The sequence below is a fragment of the Polypterus senegalus genome, chromosome 17 (assembly GCF_016835505.1).
Source record: "Polypterus senegalus isolate Bchr_013 chromosome 17, ASM1683550v1, whole genome shotgun sequence".
Taxonomy (NCBI): domain Eukaryota; kingdom Metazoa; phylum Chordata; class Cladistia; order Polypteriformes; family Polypteridae; genus Polypterus; species Polypterus senegalus.
Window position 1 is genome coordinate 38,080,031 of NC_053170.1, and position 22,906 is coordinate 38,102,936.

Consider the following 22,906-nt stretch of genomic DNA (forward strand, 5'->3'; position numbering starts at 1 on the left):
CTGGTGTCCTTGCTTTCAGGTCACTCCATTGGCTTTCCTTAGCAGCAGGCATTAAGTACAAACCCTAGAGCAGAGCAGTCAATGGGTCAGCACCCATGTGTATAGAGGTATTCATAAGTTCCTTTGCTCCTTTTCCCCAAGTGAGGTCTGTTAGTGAGCAGTGTCTCGTGATATCATATCAGATCTCAATCTAGAGTCTTCATGTGCAGCTCCTAGCTGGTGGAATGAGCTCCCCACCTCCATGCAAGCTGTTGACTCCCTCTGTTTGTTTAGGAAACATGTAAAGACTTTCTTTTCTAAGAATAGCTCTCTAATTTATAATAGTTTAATAGGTTGATGTGAGGTTCTTAATAGCTGAGGAAGATGAAGTAGTCCTGAGCAGTTTGCTTTTTATTTTTTTTTATAATAAAGTTCTTCACCTGTAAGGAGTGATCAAGTTTCTTTACACACTCATTACAACCATTGCATAGGTTTAGATATTTATAATTTGGTTAAATAGATTTAAAACTGCTTTAAAAAGCACTTTTAAAACAAGACTTCCCACTTCATTTTAAGTTAGCATTTGGAGATAAGCCTGGCTTCTCATACTTGCGAAGCAGCAGATGTGAAATACCTGCTATTATCACTAGGACAATCTTCGTGCACTTATGTGTGCTTAAAGGAACAGTTTTAATGTACATACTGTATTTACCCACTAGTTTCCCTGAGGTGGTAGCAACTTATAATTTGTGTCTTTTTTTGTTTGTTTGCAGGATGGACACCAGATTCAGGCCTGCATATTGGTAGGTAGTCGAGATTATGTAAACTTCATTTTCTACCCGTTTTCTACCACTTAACCTTAAAATAACTTCCAGATCCTTGCTGAAATGTTCATGTTAAGTAGATCAATCGAGTCCAGATACTGTGTTTGATTTATCCACTTTTTCCTCTGTCCATTTTATGGATTGTAAGGTATACCTTATGAAAAGGACCTAGGAGTCAGAGTGAACTCATCACTATCAACGTCTATGCAGTTTTCAGAAGCCATTAAGAAGACTAATAGAATATTAGGTTATATAGCAGGATGTGTGTAGTACTAGGGTGCTGTACCGTGTTAGCCATTATTAATGTAGTGATGAAGAAGGGGCCTTGAAAGCTTGCATATTGTAATCTCTTTAGTTAGCCAATAAATGGCATCATTTTGCTTGACTTCTCACTACATAGCAGGTTGTGTAAAGTGCATGTCAAAGCAGCTTATGCGTAAGCTTTATAACTCACTTCTGGCTATTAAAAATATATAGCGGCACTGGAAATTGTCCAGAATTAAAGCGACTTGACTGATTCCAGGACTGAAGAGTAAGAGGGAAGATTGTAGTACAGGGAGTTTCACTGGAAAGAGGCCCCGAATATTCTGTAATAACTCTCGCTAGGAAGAAGCAATCTGAACGAAACAACGTGTAATGTGCTCCTCAGTTTATGGAGCTTCAAACAAGCTGGGATACCTCTGCGTCGGAGTGATGAGGTAGGCGCCAGACAGCCATTGCGAAATTTGCCCTCCGTTTGCAATGTCTGGGTGCATACCGCCCGTACCCCTTTACTCAGTCACTCAACTTTTAATCGGGATGGTAGTGTACAGTATTGAGCAGCGCGTCTTCATAGTGTGAACCTATTGGGTCACCAATTCTTTTAAGCGATGTCAGAATCAACTGGATTATCGTGAGTTAACGGAAGGTTACTTCCAGCAAGATGGAGCAACGTGTCACTCATCGGAAAAAGGAGCATGGCAGTAATTGTTGTCCTTTGGCAACAGGGTAATTTCAAAGGGGCTTTGGCCACCACAGTCACCGGATCTGACACCACGAGACTTCTTCCTTTGGGACTATGCTTAAAGGAAAAGTCTATCGGAACACATCTAACGTTAAATTGCTTTTTTTTCCCCCCCGGGATGCTTGCTGATGCAGTCAGGAACATGGAGCACCGTGTCAAAATGTGTCTGGCAGAAAACGGAAACCACTTTCAGCATCGGATATAATGCAATCGATTACACATACATCAAGGTATATAGCGTATTTTTTTGGTTCAGATTGCTTCATTCTGATGGGAGTTACAACAGAATATTTGGGGCCTCTCTTTCGAGTGAATCATTTTTAGTTCAAGCAAAAGAAGATTAAGAGGTGACATGACAGAAGTGTTTAAAATTCTGAGTGTAATTAATATAGTGGGTTGAGACTGTTATGTTAAAATGAGTTCATCAAGAACATGGGGGCACAGTTGAGTGTTTAATTTCGACCAAATATTGTGAATTTCTTTTTTCCAGAGACCTATACTCGACGTGATCTTGTTTTGGAAGAATTAGGTAGATAGAATTGGAAAGCTTTGTTGGACTGAATAGCCTGATCTCGTCAAAACATTTTCATAAAATTCTAATGAACAGAAATGATGCCTGTTCTAGAAAGATTAGTCACAAGAAGGCACTCACACGGGACAAGTTTAGAGTCACAAGTCAGTCTAACTTGCATCTCTTTAAGATGTAGGAGGAAAATGTCAGCACCTAGGGGAAAGCCAATGTGGAGAATGTGGTTTTCCTTTTACGCCCTAAAGACATGCAGTGTAGTTTAATTGGTGACACTAAACTGATCCAATGTGGCTGTGTGCATCATTAAACCCTGTGATGGACTGCTGCCCAGTCCAGGCTTGATTCCTTGCATTTGCCTGACATTATTAGATAGATAGATAGATAGATACTTGATTAATCCCAAGGGGAAATTCACATAATTACAAAACAGTTTTCAATACACATCAGGCCTGTAATGGAATGGACGGACGGACGGATGGATGGAACAAAAAAAAAATCTTTTCAATTAACTTTTAAAAGATTCTAGTGTCTTTTCGTCTTCATTGGGGGCAATATACTACTTGTGATTGCTTGAGCACAAACTGCAGTTGCTTTCTTATTTCTCAATGACTACATTTCTGGTGTGACAAACGGCATACTTTGCAGAACATGTTACCTCTGTAGAAGTGAAACTGACGATTTAATTTAGTTTTCATTTCAGTCCTCTATCTTCATCACACAAGGAAAATGTTTTTTAGGCAGTTATTTGCTGAGGGGGTAGCAGATTGTACCAGACATCAGCACTTGTCTGCTACTAGTAGGAAATTAATATCTGTGGCTGACTTCATAGATTTACGATTTCCTCCTCTGTTCTTGCAAGTGTGGTTTTGGTGCAATTGAGTTACAAATCTCAACTACACACAAACATCTCATGTCTCCAACGTGCAAGCTGGCCTAGATTGTTAATTTTCACAATTCAAGCCACTGAAAGCTGTGGTGCATGTATAGAGACTGTAAGGCTGCTACAAGTGAAAGAAATGCTAGGGAATTGCATACAACAAAAAATCAGTAGACTGTTCTCTGACATCTCACTATAAATGGCAGTTGCCTTCATTAACAGAGACTTGGTTGTCATCTCTGTTGGTGTTTTTAAAGTATCTTTTTAGACTTCACATAAAGCATACATTACCCACTATGAGGTGATACTTTTCAAATTGCCACTTGGTATGTTTAAGCTTGTTCAACAATAAGTTAATTTTGAAAAGTGTTAGCAAGGCAGTTTCATTTTAAAGAAGCTCTATGAATTGAGGAATAGGGGAACTAGATAGTAAAAAAGGATGCCACTTGTTTGTTTTGGGGAAACACTTGATTCTGGTTTCGCCTAGAAAATAAAGGAAATTAATTATACAAGAGGCTTATACTGTATAGCTGGCCACACACCATATTTTAACATTTCTCTGCCGCTGTGTTGCATATTGAAACACTACGTCTTAATGGCTAAAAAGATTATCTGTTGGCTACATGGTTACTGGCTCTCCTCCAATTGCTGCCTGTCTGACCCTAATCAAGTCACCTAAATTGTTTTGTTTAATATATAAAGAATGTAAAGTGTTGAAGACTATAGTTCTAAGTCAGTGTGTGTGTGTGTGTGTGTGTGTGTGGTTAAAAAGTGTTGCAGCACCAGCTGGATAAATAACAAAAGTGTAAAGTACATTGTTGACTATTGTGTTAAATGTTGTTTTTCCATCTCTATAATTGGTAAAAGAAAATCAACTCATATTAAATTGTTCATTTTCTTAACCAGCTTGTGCAGGGCATAGTTGTGGGGTAATTGGAGCCTATCCCAGCAAACATTGGGTGCCCGACAGGAAAGCAACACCTGGACCAGTCCATCACAGGTTGAACGCACACATCTGAGCCTGTTCAGCAGTGGCTATTCACTTAACCTAACTAGAGTACCGAGTACCCAGTGGGAATCCACCCAGACATGGGGAGAAGAAGCAGACTGAAAGTTGGGGGGCGCTGTTTATGAATCTGTCTCCTTATTGCTAGGCTGCTGCACTACCACTGTGCCATCAGGCTGCTCACTCCTCCTCCTCCTCCTCCTCCTCCTCCTCATCATCATCATTATCATAATAATGTTACAGATATTATTAACAATAAGTTAACATTAATAATAATAATAGGACCCATTCACTGTCTATGCGTCATTTGTACATTCTCCCAATGTGTAAGTGTAGGTTTCAATGAGAGTTTCTTTAGACATCCCAGAGGCAAGCATTTTAGGCCAACTGGTGACTCTAAGGTGGCCCAATGTGAGTATGTGAGCCCTAAGATGGCCAGGCTCCCTGTCTAAGGTTAGTTCTTGCATTTGGATGGCCTCTTGTCCACCCCGCTCCAAGTTGGATTATTTGAGTTTAACAGTCAATGGTAGATTATTTTTATTATCATTGTCATATTTATAACAATAATAAGCGAAACAACCAGACCTACTGTACCAAATCAAAACCAGGTTTAAAATGAGATGTAAAAAACACAAACAATAAAATGATGTGCATACCACAACATTCAAAACAAAAATGAAAAAGCACATTGTTTATAGAAAGTCAAGGAAGGAGCCTTTGGAAATATGGAGCTGTGTAACACTACGAAAGGCTACATAAAACAAGAGTAAACCCTCCACCCATTGTTTATAACATAAGAGCTTATATTTCATTCTGAACTCTAAACGCATACATACCAGCTATAGAGGGGTTTGCGGGAAATGTACTTTAATTACAATAAACTTTTCTGCTGACCAGGTCGCTGATACCAAAACCTTTTAGAATTTGCAGAACATATGGTTTTAAGCTTTCAATTAGAACCAAGATCAACATTTCTAGCCCAATTGGTTTGCAAATAATCAAGTGACAGATGGACAGACAGTAGTATTTTGTTATATATATATATATATATATATATATATATATATATATATATATATATATATATATATATATATATATATATATATATAGTAACAATGACACTCACTATACCAGTGCTTAACCCGACACAGACAGATGCAGGAGGCACACTGATAAACACAAATGGTTTTATTTTCTTCTCCTTGTGGGAAACGCCTTCCTCATTTCCCACAGGCACGACACAGTCCCAATAAACAGAACACTGCACGATACTCTTCCTTCTCTATTTTCTTTCTCCTCCACTCCTCCCGGCAAGCTTTGTCTTCCTTCTCCCAACTCTGGTTCACCAAGTAGTGGCTGCTGGCTCCTTTTATAAGGCACCCGGAAGTGCTCCAGGTGCTCGTTGACCTAATTCTGCCAGCACTTCTGGGTGTGGCAGAAGAGCTGCTCTCCAAGGCTCAGTAGCAGCTGCAGCACCCCCTGGTGGCGCCCCCAGATCCCAACAGGGCTGCATCCAACTTCATCTCCCACAAAGCCCTGCGGGAGTCCAAGGCATCACTTCAACCCATGGGGACTGCCATCTAGCATCCCGGGGGAGGAGCTGTTCTGGCCAAGCTTGCTCCCCAGGTCCTCACAGTGAAGAGGTGTCCCGGGTGGACAAGGACCATATATATATATATATATATATATATATATATATATATATATATATATATATATATATATATATTGGTTGTGTGTGTTTATATGTATATATCTAGAAGATGGTAATAATATATTGGCGTATTTTTCCAAATATCTGTTGGAAATATCAGTTATTAGAAGTTAAACATATGCACTTTGGCAGAGTATTCACTACAAACTTTTAAGCACGGTGTGTAAAGTTGACTCATGTATTAAAGGTTATTGCCGCAAAGGCATTCATGTTGGCCAGGAAGCCATTATTACTCAGTCATATACATAGCTGCTAAATCATTATTTTTCATATCATTTATTTGCTTTCACCCTACAGCAAGATTACTGTTGAGAGAATAGAAATACATTGGCCATATTAAAGCCAAAAGGAGAGTTCAAGAAAGACTGAAATGTTTATGGAGAAATGTAAACCCCAAAAAAAAGGACCCGGCAAATTAGGAATTAAATTTTTATATTTTAATTGCACTGACAAAGAAGGTGTTTATTTCCGTTACATCTGCCAAGTACTTTGTTTTCTTTGCAGCAGCTTTTTTGCATTTATATGTAGTTAGGTATTTATCAATGACACACAGAAAAATAATAATCTTTATTTCCAGACACATTCAATGCGAGTTTTTACTTTTTTTATAGTTGTTTTGTAAAGTGATACACTGTAGTTGTCACATAGAAAAGGTGCCTTACAAAATATGGCTGGGCCATCGGGGCGAACTGACTGTGTGCTGTTGCTTAAAGAAATGAATCACATGGACTGTTTTTCCTGCCGTCGGCAGCAGTTTATTTTTTGCTCAATTTTCCTCTTGTGAACTGTTACACTTTCTGCTTACACATGTCTGAGTGAATATCATGGCACAAGTGTGCTAGATGGGCATTTCTGGGTGGCAGGCATTGTGGACTTGGTAGTGCTGAGGTTTCAGTATAAATTCCACCACATCAGTGTGGTGAAATAAGTAGCCATCAGGATTTTTTTTTCTTCTTAATTTACTTTTTATACCACTGTTTCCTTGCCATTGGAAATCCTTCTGCTTTTCATTTGTCACAGCTGATGAGTGTGAGGTAGGTCTTTCTTTATAACCGGGTTATTTCTTCAGTTTAATGCTATCACAATGATTTTAATACGATACAGCGATGGAGGGATTAGGACAATACTACTCAATTCAACATGCTGCAGAAGCGCAAGTGAAGCACTATATTACTGTGTGGTTTCTCTAAGTTTTGTAATTTGCATGAAATTGTCGATTATTTGAAATTGCTTTAATATGTGAAGCAAAGAACCTGTTAACTCTTAACTATGCTACAAAATGTGGCGCTTCCTGTTTTGTATGTTTTTGCAAAATATTTTTTTTTCCTAAGGTGCTATGCAAGTAAAAAGCAAAGAAATGATTTAGGTAACTATCTATCTTTATTGATTCATTTTTCTAAAGTTCTCATTAGAATATTAAGGTCTTAGTATGTAATTTAGGCGCTTGCCATCCTAAAACAGATTAATAGAGCTAGGTAATGAATGCTGTGACTTATACAGTTACTGTATCTGTTTCTTTCTAGTTGAATTAATTTTTCTCCTTAAAATAGTGGTTCTCAACCTGTGGGGCGGGCCCCCCTGGGGGGGTGCAAAGTAACAAAAAGAGTTTATTAAGTTACTATTGGGTCTGTGTCATCATGGGGTGTGGAGTTAGGATGAAGAATGGGTTACTGCCCAGATATTCATCTTAGTGACTGTAGTTCATCTTTTCGTCACTCGAAGAGAATTAGCATAAGAGACACCTATCACCACTGAGATCAAAAGGCATGAAATTACGTTTCGCTGTTCAGGACACAGCTGCATTTTACTGAGAAGCTTGTCAGTTTTCAGTGCAGAGCGTTAAAGGCGTTTATGAGGTGTTGCCCAACTATTGTAGAAGATTAACCTGACGTGTGAGCTCCGGTGAGCAGTAAGTAGACTTTTATGGTGACTCTCTGAGAGATCGATATCTATACTGTATAGTGTGTTGATGATAGGCAGGTTCACAAGGCTGTGCTGCTCTCATTGTTTGTCCATTGAGACCAAAAGCAGGGTCAAATAATGAGCCAGATCTTGATGCTGTACCTTGCCATTCAGGATTCCAAGATGAAATGTGATTTTCATCCAGTTGTCTTATGCCAGTCTATGTGGCATTTAGGAAAAGAGTGAATTCTCTGGACTGTCTGATTGTTCACGTTATGACTTAAGGTCTGTCTGCTAGCATTTGTTAGTCATTTTTATGCTCACTCCCTAGTTTGCTGCTTGTTTTATGCTTTCACTCGCTCCCTCATTCAGTCATGTTGGCCCACTTGATTGAATTTCATTTTTATTCCTGAAGCACAGCTCCACTCCACTATATATACACCAATGCAAACATAATCATAATGATGGTTGTGTGAGGTCAGAGCAAATCCTGGTAGTGCCGGGCAGAAAGCTGGAAACAACCCTGCATTTGACGTGCAGACTCACTACGGGTACATTCAGTGTTACGAGTTAACTTAAATTTTCTTTGGAGTCGTGGGAGGAAAATTGGAGTAGCCAGAGAAAAACCAGTTTAGACACTGGATGATTGTGCACTAACCACTGCACCACCAGCTCCCTCAAGAACTTGGATAGGTTTTCATCATTTCTCAGATTTGCATTTGTGAACAAGGCAAGGAAATTAACAAGTAATGCATGGAAAATGTCACAACAGCAGCATTTGTTTCCAAAGGACATCCTTGTACACGGGATGTAGCAACATGCTTATGCAACTGAGCCAATGAAAATGTACATCTGGCTTATGTGTTTTGTGGCAGTTTATCAATTTTTCTTAGTTTATTTCAGCTGTGTTTTAATGAAGGTTCTTTCTTTCTTAGTTAAGTAGTACATTTTTGAGGAGCTACACTTGTGCTTGAAAGTTTGTGAACCCTTTAGAATTTTCTATATTTCTGCATAAATATGACCTAAAACATCATCAGATTTTCACTCAAGTCCTAAACGTCGATAAAGAGAAACCAGGTAAACAAATGAGACAAAAATATTATACTTGGTCATTTATTTATTAAGGAACATGAGCGACTATTACATATAATACTCAGATTGCTCACCTCCTCCTTGCTCAGTCACTTTTGCATTTTAAATAACTCACCAATATGTTACTCATCCTCAGTTGTCTTTACACGTAATCACCAACTCTTGTTCAGCCACTCAGTCACACTCATTCATTTATACAGTAACTCTTGCTTATGTGTTTATTCACCTGCTCCACACATTGTCTCTTTTTTACATTTTTCAGTCACTAAAACAACTTGCACTTAAGTGTTCAAACAGGTAAATATCCAGGCACCATTGCAATAGACTTATTCAAATGCCTTTCAGCTTGCTACCACTTTGCACCTTAATTTAAAAAGTCTAAAAGCTGGCTCTAAATATATACTCTGTTGCTACAACAAACATGTTCTGAGATTCTTCAGGTAAGGAGTAGTGTTGATTGAAGAAATTAGCCAAAGAGTATTTCTCAGTGAATTTCCTGGGTTCATAAGGGGCCTGGTTCACCAAAGTTTTATCTGAAAATTCATCCTGTGGCCAGCTTAGGTAAACTTTTTTTTTTATAACCCGGCACCCCATGATGCTTTGCGAGTCCAGCATGATGTCACAGAGCTGTAACAGCCAATGTTGGATGGGGATGTCACCACCCAATCTGCACTACCTGCCCAATTTGCATCTCAAATGTACAGAACTTTCACTACACACATACATACTTGTAAGTGTACTCCACCTCAAACTTTATGCCGCTGCCTAATCTTCTTCATGTATACATGAATAAGCTGTGCCCTATGTACACTTGCCTGATATCACTATCTAATGGGTACTCTGGGGGCATTTGCATTCCCCCTCATGTTTAAAAGAAAAAAAAATTGCTCAACATTACACTTTACAACACAGCCTGCTCTGAACTGCTCATAAGGATACACAACTCACAGTATTGTGTTTTGAGCAGTACATTAGCTGACAATGAGGAGAATGCTATGAAAATACTTAGTTGTTCTGAATAGTCATTCCCGTTGTGTCTTTGCTGCATGATATGCTCTTTGCTATGTAGCACAGATCAGGTAGTGACAGGGACAGTTCCACAGAGTATATAACACCAATCCCATGTATCCCAGGCTCTATGAATGTCAGTTAGTCAATGTGAATTGGAGCTCGGGAGATGCTCTGCACTTCCTCATCATCTACTAATGTGTTTAGCCACTGACACAGTGTTCACTTGCTTACTCTATTTTCCTTTCTTTCCATTTTTTCCTTCATTGATACACTTGTGCTTATCCACTAGTATCCACTCACTTGTTCTTATGTTGAATTACTCTCTCTTGTTCAGTCACATTGACTTATCCACACACTCGTCCTTTTGTGCACTTACTCATTCTCATACACTCATTTGTTCCGATTCTCAATCAATTTTTGTTCCTTTGTACCCTAACCAATTTACTGATACACTTGCTCTTACTTATTAGAGTTCACTTACCTGTTCTCACACTTAGTCACTCTCACTTGCCTGCTCATTTACTCAGTCACCTTTAATTACTTAGACTTACTCGTTAACTCGGTAAGACACATTAAGACATTTCATAGTCACTTTCGTTTGTTCCTTTATTCATCGATTTTTACTTTTCATTTCACTTAGGCTCGCTCAATCACACTCACTTATGCTCACTTGCTTACCTTTTTACCACATGCTAACTCATTCCTTGCTATTACTCACAAAACAACAACATTTATTTATATGGCACATTTTCATACAAATAATGCAGCTCAAAGTGCTTTACGTGATAAACAAAGAGGAAAAAAAAGAAACAAAGTAAGAATTAAAATAAGAGAACACTAATTAACATAGAATAAAGGTAAGGTCTGATGGCCAGGGAAGACAGAAAAAACAAAAAAAAACTCCAGACGGCTGGAGAAAAAAATTAAAGACCGCCCAGCACCCTCTAGGCATTCTACCTAACATAAATGACCTCAAATCAGTCCTCATGGTATTCAGGGTTCTCATGGAAGAACTTGATGATGATGATGATGGTCGTCACGTGGACTTCTGGCCTTTAATCCATCAATGTAGGAAAATCACAGTGCTTTGATCAGGTGGTGGTGGCACAGATCGCCACCCCAGAAAAACGGAAAAACAATAGAAGAGAAAGTAGGGGTTATTACGGATTTTGACTATGAATACAATGAATAATAATGATAATTAATTGAATATACAGAGCATCAGGATTAAACTAAGATGAAGCTGCATGTTAAGCCATGTTAAAATAATGTGTTTTCAGCAGTTTTTTTAAAGTGCTCTACTGTATCAGCCTGGCGAATTCCTATTGGCAGGCTATTCCAGATTTTAGGTGCATAACAGCAGAAGGCCACCTCACCACTTCTTTTAAGTTTTGTTCTTGGAATTCTAAGGAGACACTCATTTGAGGATCTAAGGTTACGATTTGGAGTGTAAGGTATAAGACATTCTGAAATATAACATGGAGGAATATTATTAAAGGCTTTGTAAACCATAAGCAGAATTTTAAAGTCAATTCTGAATGACACAGGCAACCAGTGTAGTGACATTAAAACTGGAGAAATGTGCTCAGATTTTCTTTTCCAATTTAAGATTCTAGCAGCTTCATTCTGCACTCGTTGCAATCAATTGATGCCTTTTTTGGGTAGTCCTGAGAGGAGTGCATTGCAGTAATCTAGTCGACTGAAAACAAAAGCGTGAACTAATTTCTCAGCATCTTTCAATGATATAAGAGGTCTCACTTTTGCTATGTTTCTTAAGTGAAAAAATGCTGTCCTAGTAATCTGATTAATATGTGATTTAAAATTCAGCTGACTCTTTTATTTGTTCACCACAGATTTTGTTATATATACTATCACAAAGACACTGATAGAAGAAGCATTCTGAAAGCAAAAATATACTCCTGCTCTACTTGTATTTTATGTGCAATGTGCTCTGTAATCAAATGTAATCCAAATCCATGTTTAAATAGGAACCTTAAACCTCTCAAATCAATTTTGTCACATGGCCTGTTGGGGGGTGTTTCACAGCCTTCAAATCCTTGAGCCAACCACACAAACATGGTTTTGGTGCATGAGGATGTTTTATTTTACAATACCTGACACAGGTCTCTCTCTCTCACAGCTCTCTCACAGCCGAGCCTAGTCTGGCTTGTCTGCCAGCTTTTACTCCCCAAGGAACCAAGGAATACTTCCAGTATCTAGGAGGAAGCACTCCTAGTCAAGCCAGAAGCCCCTGAAATTATGGACAGCCCTTCCCAACACCTCTCCATGTTGGCACCCATAGAGCCCAGCAGGGCTACCTCATGGGACTACAACTCCCAACATGCATACTGGCTTAGGAATGCTGCCACCCAGTGCGTCGGGAGAGCATGTAGTCTTGTGAGGCCGCCATAGTCCATCCCAATCCATCCCCTATACTGGCCTCCCTGCCAGGTAAGGGTACAGGTTTTATCCCAGCCAGGATGTCAGATCACCACTGCTGTCCATCACACTTACCATTTTTTATGCCAATTGTTATGAACAAAGCCAACTTTAAAAAGTATGCTTATAACTCAACTAAAACAGCTGCATGTTATAAATAGTGGAGAATAACTAAAGTATTATGAAAAAAATGCCCTCAATAGTCCTGTTTCATGTGTATTTATTCATATTTTCATCTACTGTATGTATTTTGCACTGGATGGCTATTGATGATTTTATGCAGCTTTCAAGAAACAATAAATATTAAGAAAACTGTAGAAATTAAGCAGAAGTTACTTTTTATATGATACTGCTTGGGACAAGTCATTTACTTTAGTAATTATAATTTAAAATATTCTTGAATATTCTAGGGTTCTTTTTATTTTCATATAACCTGCTTTTAGTGAGTTCACATTTGTCGGACGCTTGCTGACTTTAGTAAAATTTCCTTTTTCCCATGATGAGACTCTGTTAAAAGGTTTTCTCCCAGGGACACCACGCTGAGCTCCAGCACTTTTGGCTGAGGCCTGCTCTTTGAGCTCTAGTGTCTTTCACAATCGAGTGAAAGAAAAACTCCAACTAAAAAATGTGCAGTCTGGGAGCGGTGGGATTCACTAATTAGGCTGAAATGAAACCATTTCCTGAGTCATAAACATCCTGCATTTCCTAGGTTTCATTCAGCCTGCACTTTCCCAGGGCTGACTGGACAGCGAGCTGCTTCTGTCTTGTCATCGCACTCTAAGACGACAGAGGAAGGACCTTGGAGTGCACATCATGGAGGATTGTACTCTCTAACAGCTGTTATTCTTTGAATGTCTTATGTGTTTGAGACATTTTTAAAGATACTGTATCATGTTAAAGAATGCCATGAAGTCTTTGATCAGAAAAGTTCTAAATCTTTTTCATTTTGAAATTGTAACTTTCTAGGAAGCAAAACAGATGCATCAGATATGGACAAGAAAGCAGCAGGCCACAGCAAACTTGAGGCCACTCTTGCCAAGGTCAACCAGAAAGGTAAGTGGCGAAATTACAGATAGGGCCGACTTCATAAAGACAGCATTGTGGAAGTCCATCACAAGGTTGTCCTTCTTGTGTCTGATATTTTATGTAAATTGCTTTCTTCCAAATTTGAACTTAGTGCAGATTAGGCATCAGGATACTACAGGGCTACTGTATGTAACCTCTGCCCACTTCCTGCTCGATGCCAAGGAGCCCAAGTAATCCAGGGAGACAATTCTTAAAGATTTTTTTATTTTTTTTACTTTTAAGAGCAGAGGAGGTCAGACCTCCTAGACAATGTTGGTGAGGCTTTACTTTGTTTTTCATTGTATCCCTTCTGCCTTTCAAATGAAGAAAGATTAACTTGGCAGTTGTATACAACACTTAAGTTTTGTAAAGCAGTGCCCACAATTGTAACTTGAACCCACTCAGTGCCAGTGCAGGTACTATAATCAATTCTTTGTGGGCGTTAGATGTGTGGGAGATTGGAAGGCATCCAGGAGAATTCCTACAAACCAACAGCTGGCCACAAGATGTTTATGTTGGGAAATCATGGGCTCCTGATGTATATTATGGATGGCAGAAAGCATGAAAGTTTATCAGACCTCTTAATTAGAAATGACAGCTTAGGAATGCTGGCCACCAAGATGTCCTCTAGTGTGGCTTTAAAGGCTGCTTCCTGAGGTTAGAGTCAGGAGGGCATTTAGGGCAAGGACTCAACAGGCAACAAGAGAGTCTATCCAAAAAAAAAAAAAAAGGCTGAGTGGGAGAAACAGAAGGGAGGTGGGTGGGAGAGAGGATTGTGGTGTTTATGGCAGGATTTCTGCTTTCTGAATGAACTCAGTTTAGTCAGGCCCAGTGGGGCATCCAGGGCATTTTTTATTCTGTGTATTTACAGTATAGCCTTATGTTCTCCCATTAATACTTTGCATATCTTGTTTAAAAAAGCAATCCTTTTGGATTGTTGGATTTTGGCCTTTAAATTCAAAGTGAGGAATGAGACACGATTTATACATTCTATATATGTAATTTGGAGGGGCACAGTGGTTAACATTGCTGCCTCTTAGATCCAGTGTCCTGTCTCCAAATTGTCTGTGTGGAAATTTCATGTTCTCCCTGTCTCTGCCTGGGTTTTCTTCACAATTTCCCAAAGATGTATGCTTTAGGTTAACTATCGATTTCACATTGCCTGCCTCTCTAATGCATTCCTGCCCTGTCGAGGGCACACCACTGGGATAAGCTGCCGCCCCACCACACAATGGACTGATTTACACAGGTTTCAGAATGGATATTTACTCCACAGCAGAGTACGTTGTGTATTTTCTAAAGCAAAGCAGAACTGAAAAAGCATGCAGGTAAATTCACAAAGTGACGTAAATGTGTTTGTGCATAATTCCTGTTCAAGTACACTGTTCTGTGAAATATTCTGTCTACTTCCATACAACAGGCAAGTAGACGTATTTAATTGTCTTTTTAGCAGTATTTTATGCAATCAGCAACCGACAAACACTTGCTACTTGTATTATAAGATAGGCCTACATTTGTGATGCTAAGTGGCATATCTTACCAAGAAGCTGGCATTTGGCATGTTGTTCTAGTTAGTTAGTTAGTTAGTTAGTGTTGCCAGTAGGGGGGGCGTCTCCAACCCCAAATTCCAGCCACAGCTACAGTTCAAAAGGCTGAGTTTTATTGACCCATTATTATTATTTACAAGCATTTCAATATCACATACATCTTATCTTTCCTCCATTTCCTTTCTTTTCTTCTCCACTCCCATTGCCCTTCTCCTCCCCTGCCTCCAACTCACCTGGGTGGGGCCTTTAATGCCAAACCCAGGAGTTCTTCCAGCGCCAAAACATTTCACCCAGAAAGCACTTTTGGGTCAGGTGGACTCCCTTTAAATTTGAGGAGTCCTCTCCTAGTAGCTCTCCTTGCCGGCACCAAATGAACCCAGCAGGGCTGACCATCAGGACTACAACTTCTAGACAGCCCTGCATGTGTGCACACAAGTAGTCCCAGCGGAGGGCTGCAGCCACCGCGCGTATTGGAAGAGCAAATGACCGTGTGAGGCAGCCTCGCTCTGTCCTTTTATTATGTCATCCCGACCGGTAAAGGGAATAACAACTATCTTAGCTGGGATGCCCACCCACTGACATTCTTCATCCATTATGAGGACCTCCCAACCAGGTAACTGATCATCCACGATGCCAGCACATCCTTATGTTCCATCATGATAGGACAGAGAGACGAACAAACAAACAACATTTATCCCTAGGGTGAAATTGAATTTAGATTCGGCATACACTACAGTTGCAACCCTTGGAAATACCTGCCATGTTATTTTCTAAGCCTGCGTAATAATTTCTATCAAATATTGATGACATTGACCCATACTAATGAGTGTCAGTGTGACATATATGGTGCTGCTCAGTAGAATTATTAATCTTCAGGCTTGTGTTCACTAAAATATCAATCATGGCAGCAGTGGTTTAACCGTTTCTTTGTGAAATGTGCAGATTGAGCAGTTTTGATGTTTTTGTTATCTTCTGCAATTGTAAGTGTCCAGTCGAATGCATTAATATGTTTTGTATGTAATAAAGTGTCAGCAGTAAAATGGAATTTACATGCAGATTATTAAAGCTGTTTTTGCTGCCATTTCCTGTGAACTGGTCAACCAAGAAGTAGGCCAGTGTCACTATAGATCTTAAGCTTCTTCCTCTAAATTTAGTGGGAAGCTCATATTAGTAGAATTGAAAAAATAAGGCTTGTAACCCTTTTATTGCCATGTTTGATCCAAACATTGTGCTCACTAGTAGATCTCTTTAATTTGATCATTGGGTTCAACACATGTGGTGATGGCAAATTGATTTCTTATTTTTAGTTATAATACGTAACTGTGTGTGATAAAAGCAAGATGTTTGGATGCCGCAGTGTGACTTGGACATGCAAAATTTAGTTTTTGTTATTTTTTTTTTTTTAACTTTCAAATGTGAGCTCAGGTTCATGGAGTGTGCTGCAAACTTGTTCAGCTTTGGCCAACTGGAATTGTAGTAGGCTGGTGTCTGTTCTGGGTTGGTTTCTGCATTACAGTAATGCTGATGTCTCCTGAGATCTTGAATTAGACTGAGCTGTTTTAGATGGGTCCAGACAGGAGCTGAATGGGAATCGCATAAATTCCGTTTGGTTTCAATGCACACTGCTGCCACTTGGATGTGACACCTTCTCATGCTTTTATTTTTTCCTTACAGATGATAAAAAGGAGAACTGCCAGCTTATGATCGACCACCTCAACAAAGTTTTTCCAGGTCCTCCAAAGAAGGTTCCTCCACCAGTGAAGCTCAAGCCAGTAAAAAACAAGTAAGTCTGAAAGGTTTCATTGGAAATCTTCTGCCATCTTTGCCACATTCACATGACCTTTGTTCAACTGCCTGAACATACAATTCTATTTTCTTTCTTTTTTTTGCACATTCAAATCCCCTTTCAATGCATTAGCCACTATATTACTCTTCCATTGCACTGTGTATGCTACCTGCAACTTCAAGGTAATAAAATGTATAGAAAAATTCATAAACAAACTTTACATAATACATAAAGTCAAGGCTACTTTATTGTCATCAGCACCTGTATACACATACATAGTAAGATGAGACAACGTATCTGCATGGGCCCAAGTACAACATACAGCAACATATAACAAGGTGCAAGGTGCGGCAGAGACAATACCATAAATAGACAATACAACCATATAGATAGATAGATAGATAGATAGATACTTACTTTATTAATCCCAAGGGGAAATTCATACTCCAGCAGCAGCAAACTGATAAAACACAATATTACATTAAAGAGTGATAAAAATGCAGGTAAAACAGACAATAACTTTGTATAATGTTAACGTTTACCTGACCCAACCCCCTGTTCGTCGCTCTTATTTAGTAGTGAGTTCACGTTTCCCAGGATTATAGAATGGAACCGAAGGCTTATAACGCCACTTTCTCACAAGCTGCTTCGCTTTTACCTTAGCCCCGGCTCTGCTGCCACAATCCCGCCTTCTTACCTCATCAGGTAAATAGGGAACCATACCGGCGCGGGCATTTCTTCTCAGTGCTTGAAGTTGACTACTTGAATAGACTAGTCTCAGCGTGTAAAAATCCATGTCCAAGAAGTAAAAAAGTAGTAAAAAGTGTCCAGGGAACGAGTACACATAAAAGAAAGTGATAGGAGTGATCAGTAAAATAGAGGAAAAAGGTAGAACAATAAAGTCGTACACGGAGCTGCTGGAAAGGCTGCCACTCGCGGTGGCATCTGAATCATTTATAGTATTGTCCAGAGGCAATTTTCAGCATTGAACCACATTGAGAGAGTGATAAGTATAAGGTTATCAAAGCACATAAAAGGACATAAGTGTGCCCATTGTAACAGTAAATAAAAGATAAAGTGATGTTGAAAAAGACCAAAGTGTAATATGATTAGTACATAAAGCCTAAAATGAGGTAGTACACTGGGATGACACTGGCTAAACAGGAACTAGACATTTTTGTGCATTCAGAATCTGATGGAGTGTGGTATGAAACAGTTACTCAGTCTTGCAGAAACAGAGCGAAAAATTCAGTACTGTTTGTCAGACGTCAGAAGAGAGAAGAGTCCATGTAACAGGTCAGAATGGTCTTTCAAAATGTCACTGTCTCTGTTATAGCAGTGGGTTTGGTAAATGTCTTTCACCGGAGGTGGAGGTACACCGATATATTTCTCAACTGCTTATGTGGCACGTTTCTCAAGTGAACACAATCTCTGAGAGGTATACAATTACAAAGATACAAAGAAATTCTACTATTATTTGCAGGTTTTAATCAATAGTAACACAGGTTTGCTGAGGGTGAAGACTGGTTCACCTAATTTGTGATTCACTATCCAGTGTATTAGCCACTAGGCATCACTTTCCAGCCAGACTGTGTATGGCACGAGCTACAGCAAACAGCCATATTTGTAGACAAGGTGTACACATCTGAATTGTATGTGTTACTTTTCTACAATGCACCCAGTCCTAAGCTGGTATAACTAACTTGACTACTTGTGTTTTAATTTTCTGCTGAGAACAAGGAGGTTAGACGACTTCCTGATACTCACAGAATGATTAAACTCGTAGCTGATTAATTAAAGTCATTTTGTGCTGTCATTTGACCCGCTGCTTCATGCGTTTTCTTGCATATCTGTGCCTCCTTTTTTCTCTTAATCCTACACTAATCCAGTCTTTTTTTCCCATGCTACCCTTATTCTATGTATCAGTTTTCTGACAAATCAACTTCAATGTTAACATTAAAAGCAGTCTATTTCAGTGAAGTATGAGTCCTTTTGCATCCTGGTGTGTGAGCTGCATCATCAGGTGGTATTAAAGGTGCTAAATGAACACGTCTAAGGCAGACATGCTGCTGTGAAGTTCTTTACACCTGTCTCATTCGTTTTCTTATGCTTGGCCTCACACACTTTCTGAATTACCACAAAAACAGGATGTCGAGGCTTTGCTTCAAGTAACGGAGAACTGAAAAAAATGTTGAGGTAGCCAAGAGAAGCATAACAGTTGACAGCTACACAATGCATCCCAAAAAGTTTATTTGTCAGTTACTGTTTTTGTTTGGTTTTTTTTCTTATTAATAATCTTTACTTACAGTGGGGGGGAATAATTATTTGATCCCCTGCTGAATTTGTACGTTTTGCTCACTTACAAAGAAATGAATAGTCTCTAATTTTTATGGTAGTTTCATTTTAATGGAGAGAGACAGAACATCAACCAAAAATCCAGGAAAAACGTATTGCATAAAAGTTATAAATTGATTTGCATTTTATTGAGAGAAATACGTATTTGATACCCAAGCAAAACATGACTTAGTACTTGGTGGAGAAACCCTTGTTGGCAAGCACAGCAGTAAGACACCAAGTTTGCACACATCTTAGGAGGGAGTTTGGCCCACTCCTCTTTACAGAAACTCTCTAAATCCTTTTTTCTTGGGTGCCGCTTGGCAATTTAAAGCTTCAGCTCCCGCCACAGATTTTCTATAGGATTGAGGTCTGGAGACTGACAAGGCCACTCCATGACCTTAATGTGCTTCTTCTTTAGCCACTCCTTTGTTGCCTTGGAGGTATGTTTTAGGTCATTGTCATGCTGGAAGATCCATCCATGACCCATCTTCAATGTTCCGGCTGAGGGAAGGAGGTTCTCGTCCAAGATTTTACGGTACATGGCCCCATCCATTGGCCCCTCAATGCAGTGAAGTCGTCATGTAGTATAATGTTTCCACCTCTGTGCTTGACTGTCTGGATGGTGTTCTTTGGGTCATATTCAGTATTTCTCTTCCTCCAAACACGGCAGGACAAGCTAATGCCAAAGAGCTTGATTTTGGTTTCATCTGACCACAGCACTTTCTCCCAAGCCTTCTCTGAATCATTTAGATGTTCACTGGTAAACGTAAGACAGGCCTGTACATGTGCCTTGTTGAGCAGGGGGACCTTGCGGGCTCTGCAAGATTTCAATCCATTATGGCATAGTGTGTTACCAGTGGTGGTGACTGTGGTCCCAACTGCCTTCAGATCATTAACAAGCTCCCCCCGTGTAGTTTTGGGCTCACCTTTCTCATGATCATCCTCACCCCATGAGGCAAGATCTTGCATGGAGATCCAAGGGTGATATTTGGTCATTGTATATTTTTTCTATTTCTGAATAATCGTACCAACAGTTGTCACTTTCTTACCAAGATTCTTGCTGATAGTCCACAATCTTGTCCCTGATGTCCTTTGACAACTCTTTGGACTTGCCCATGGTGGTGGAGATGTTGGAATGGAAGAACTTGATTCTGTGGACAGGTGTGCTTTATACACTGTAAGAAAACAAAGAGAACAAGATAAAGGTTACGGGGGATCCGCCCATATATTGTCAGGTTGGCTATGAGCAAAATATCTTTAGGTGAAAAAACGAGTGTAGTCTCTTCAAATCGAGTCATATAACAGACTGAAGACCAAGAGGATCATCGGGTTTATATGCTGCTGACTCCCATGCGGGCGTGTGTGACAACACATAATGAGTTGAGATCAGGAGTATCTGTTATTGATTGATTGATTGTAATCTGTGGGCCACACGGGCACACCGCCAATCCATGGGAGCCAGAATTCTTGTTGGGTTGTAGGGGATCAAATACTCATTTCACTCAATGACATGCAAATCAATTTATAACTTTTATGTAATGTGTTTTTTCTGGATTTTTGGTTGATGTTCTGTCTCTCTCTATTAAAATGAAACTACCATAAAAATTAGAGACTGCTCATTTCTTTGTAAGTGAGCGTATATTTTTTATGCATTTTTATTTTGTTTATAAATTGTAGGGCGAATGAGGACCAGCCTTCAGTACTTGTCGAAAATGAAAAGGATCATCCTAAAGAAACAGGTAACAGTTTAACAAGGATGAACCTGTCATCCCTTCTTCTCTAAGACCTCTGGCTTCATTGCATAGACCCCTCTAGGCTTTCTAAATGTTCACTGGCTCATTTGAATTTGGGACACACCAAAAAGAGAAGCTGCTCCCCTGTTAGTCTTCAGGCACAACTGTAATCAGTGGACTTGTTTTAAAGACCCATTGATGCAATCTTTTTTGCCAGTCCTTCACGGATTCATAGCGATTACCAGTAATTACAGGTCATGTCTGCCAGCACCTTTGTGTGAGCCTCTTAGTCTGTAATCATTGTCATCTAGCTGTTAAGGGCTCAAACTTACTGAATAGTTTCTTTTTCTTTATTTCCCCCACACCTAAAGACGCCACAATCTTTTTACTGGGTTCTGCATTTCTGGTTGCTTTTCTTCCTGATAACTACTGTGCCCTTGTGCATGGTAGAAATGTGCATGTTAGGATGAATTGTAGCTCTAAATTGGCTTGATATTTGTGAGTATGGTCTATGATGGACTGGCACTCCATCCGGGGTTAATTATTTATCTTCTGCCTAAAGCCAAACAAGAAATCTGAGGGTTTAAAGGAAAGTAGGTAGATTTTTGCCTTGAACCTGATGATGCCCTAAAGTGAATTTGATAAAGATGGATGATTAGCCTGGCCTTTGAAACACCCCATCATATTTACAAATCAAATGTAAAGAAGGAAATTCACTCCCAGCTTCCAATCCCAGCAATCTCACATTTTTGTCATAATTTAGCCAGCCTAGGTCTTTATCTGTGGCACCTTTCATCTTATCCACAATGTTAGATGTTTATTTCTTACATTTGCTAATGTATTTGCTTTGTTAATTAGACTTGATCACCCTGTTTTTCACTCTGACAATGCCGTGTGTCATCTTAAAATATTTTGGTACTTAGAGTTTTATTTAACTCCTTCAGCCCACTGAACTGCTTGCTGCTTCCTTTACTGACGTTGCTTTTTTAAAAGAGGTTGATGTAATGAAGCACAGAGCTGGGACACTGGACCCCTCGGTTTCTTCTCCGATTTGGACTGTAATTTTGGCTGGTTTTCCAGCTACCTTTTCTGATTTAGACTTGTTGCGTAAGGGTGAAGGAGAGCCAGTGCTAATATTCTGCCATGAGACTTATGTCTCCGATAGAATACCCTGCCACATACATCACTGCCTGTTCATCCATAGCTACCATATTTTATTAATTGTATAACCAAGTAAGAGAGTACAAGACATTTCAAACTTCAGCCATAAATCAGATGGACAGCTGGCTCCTCCGCTTGGGGACCCCCATTTAATTCTGAGCTTTTTGGAATTTGCATGTTTGTGTAAATTTCCCTTGGGGATTCTTCATTTTCTCCCACAATCCAAAGATTAGCTGAGTGACTTCTATTTTGGAATTACTCCCAAGTGAGAGCTGTGGAGAAAACAACTCCTTTTTGAGTTAAAAATGATAAGACTAGAGCAAAATATATGTGAAAGTGTGTCTGAATCTGTTTATTTGGAGGTGTGCATTTCGTTGTGGCCTGCTATGGATTAGAATTGTAGGCTCAGGGTGGGCTGACCCTGTACACCTGTTGCAGGTGGTCTAGGTCTGGCTTCCTAGGTAATTAAGTGAAGTAAATGAACTGGTAGCATGCACTGTGAAGCCACTGATTTCCAGAAAAGTCCAAAACCACTTTTTTATTATTTACATTCCTTTGACATATAAATACTGAACATTTAAAAGATAAGAGAAGTCAGAAGAATTGGATTTGTTTTTTTTTTTTTCTTTTTTTTTTGCTGGGGTTGTAGTGTGCATGTGTCCTGAGCTATATTAGTGTACAGTGTGTGCTCTCTGCTGTAAGTCGGAGTATTCTGGGTTGTACTGCATGTGTACTGTATGTACTCTGTGCAGTATTTGGGTGACTACCTTGATTTAATATTAGGTATGTGTAAGTGTTATTATAGCATATATGAATATGTGTTCTACTGTAATTGTATACAAATGTATCCTGTACTGTATTTACACTGGTTGCAGAAGGTTTTCAAACCCGTTCACTT

At 39.4% G+C, this 22,906-nt stretch overlaps 1 protein-coding gene across 3 annotated transcripts in view; it reads left to right on the plus strand.

Annotated features, from left to right (window-relative positions):
• The window catches only part of sh3d21 (SH3 domain containing 21), a 91,587-nt gene that overhangs the window by 47,187 nt on the left and 21,494 nt on the right, over positions 1-22,906 (plus strand). For 2 of the 3 annotated variants that reach the window (XM_039740594.1, XM_039740596.1), the window contains exons 11-14: positions 753-782; positions 13,346-13,432; positions 16,666-16,774; positions 20,792-20,853. In XM_039740594.1, the coding sequence (XP_039596528.1) occupies positions 753-782; positions 13,346-13,432; positions 16,666-16,774; positions 20,792-20,853 (288 nt within the window). The remainder of the gene's footprint in view (positions 1-752; positions 783-13,345; positions 13,433-16,665; positions 16,775-20,791; positions 20,854-22,906) is intronic. The other variant, XM_039740597.1, reaches the window with a different exon arrangement.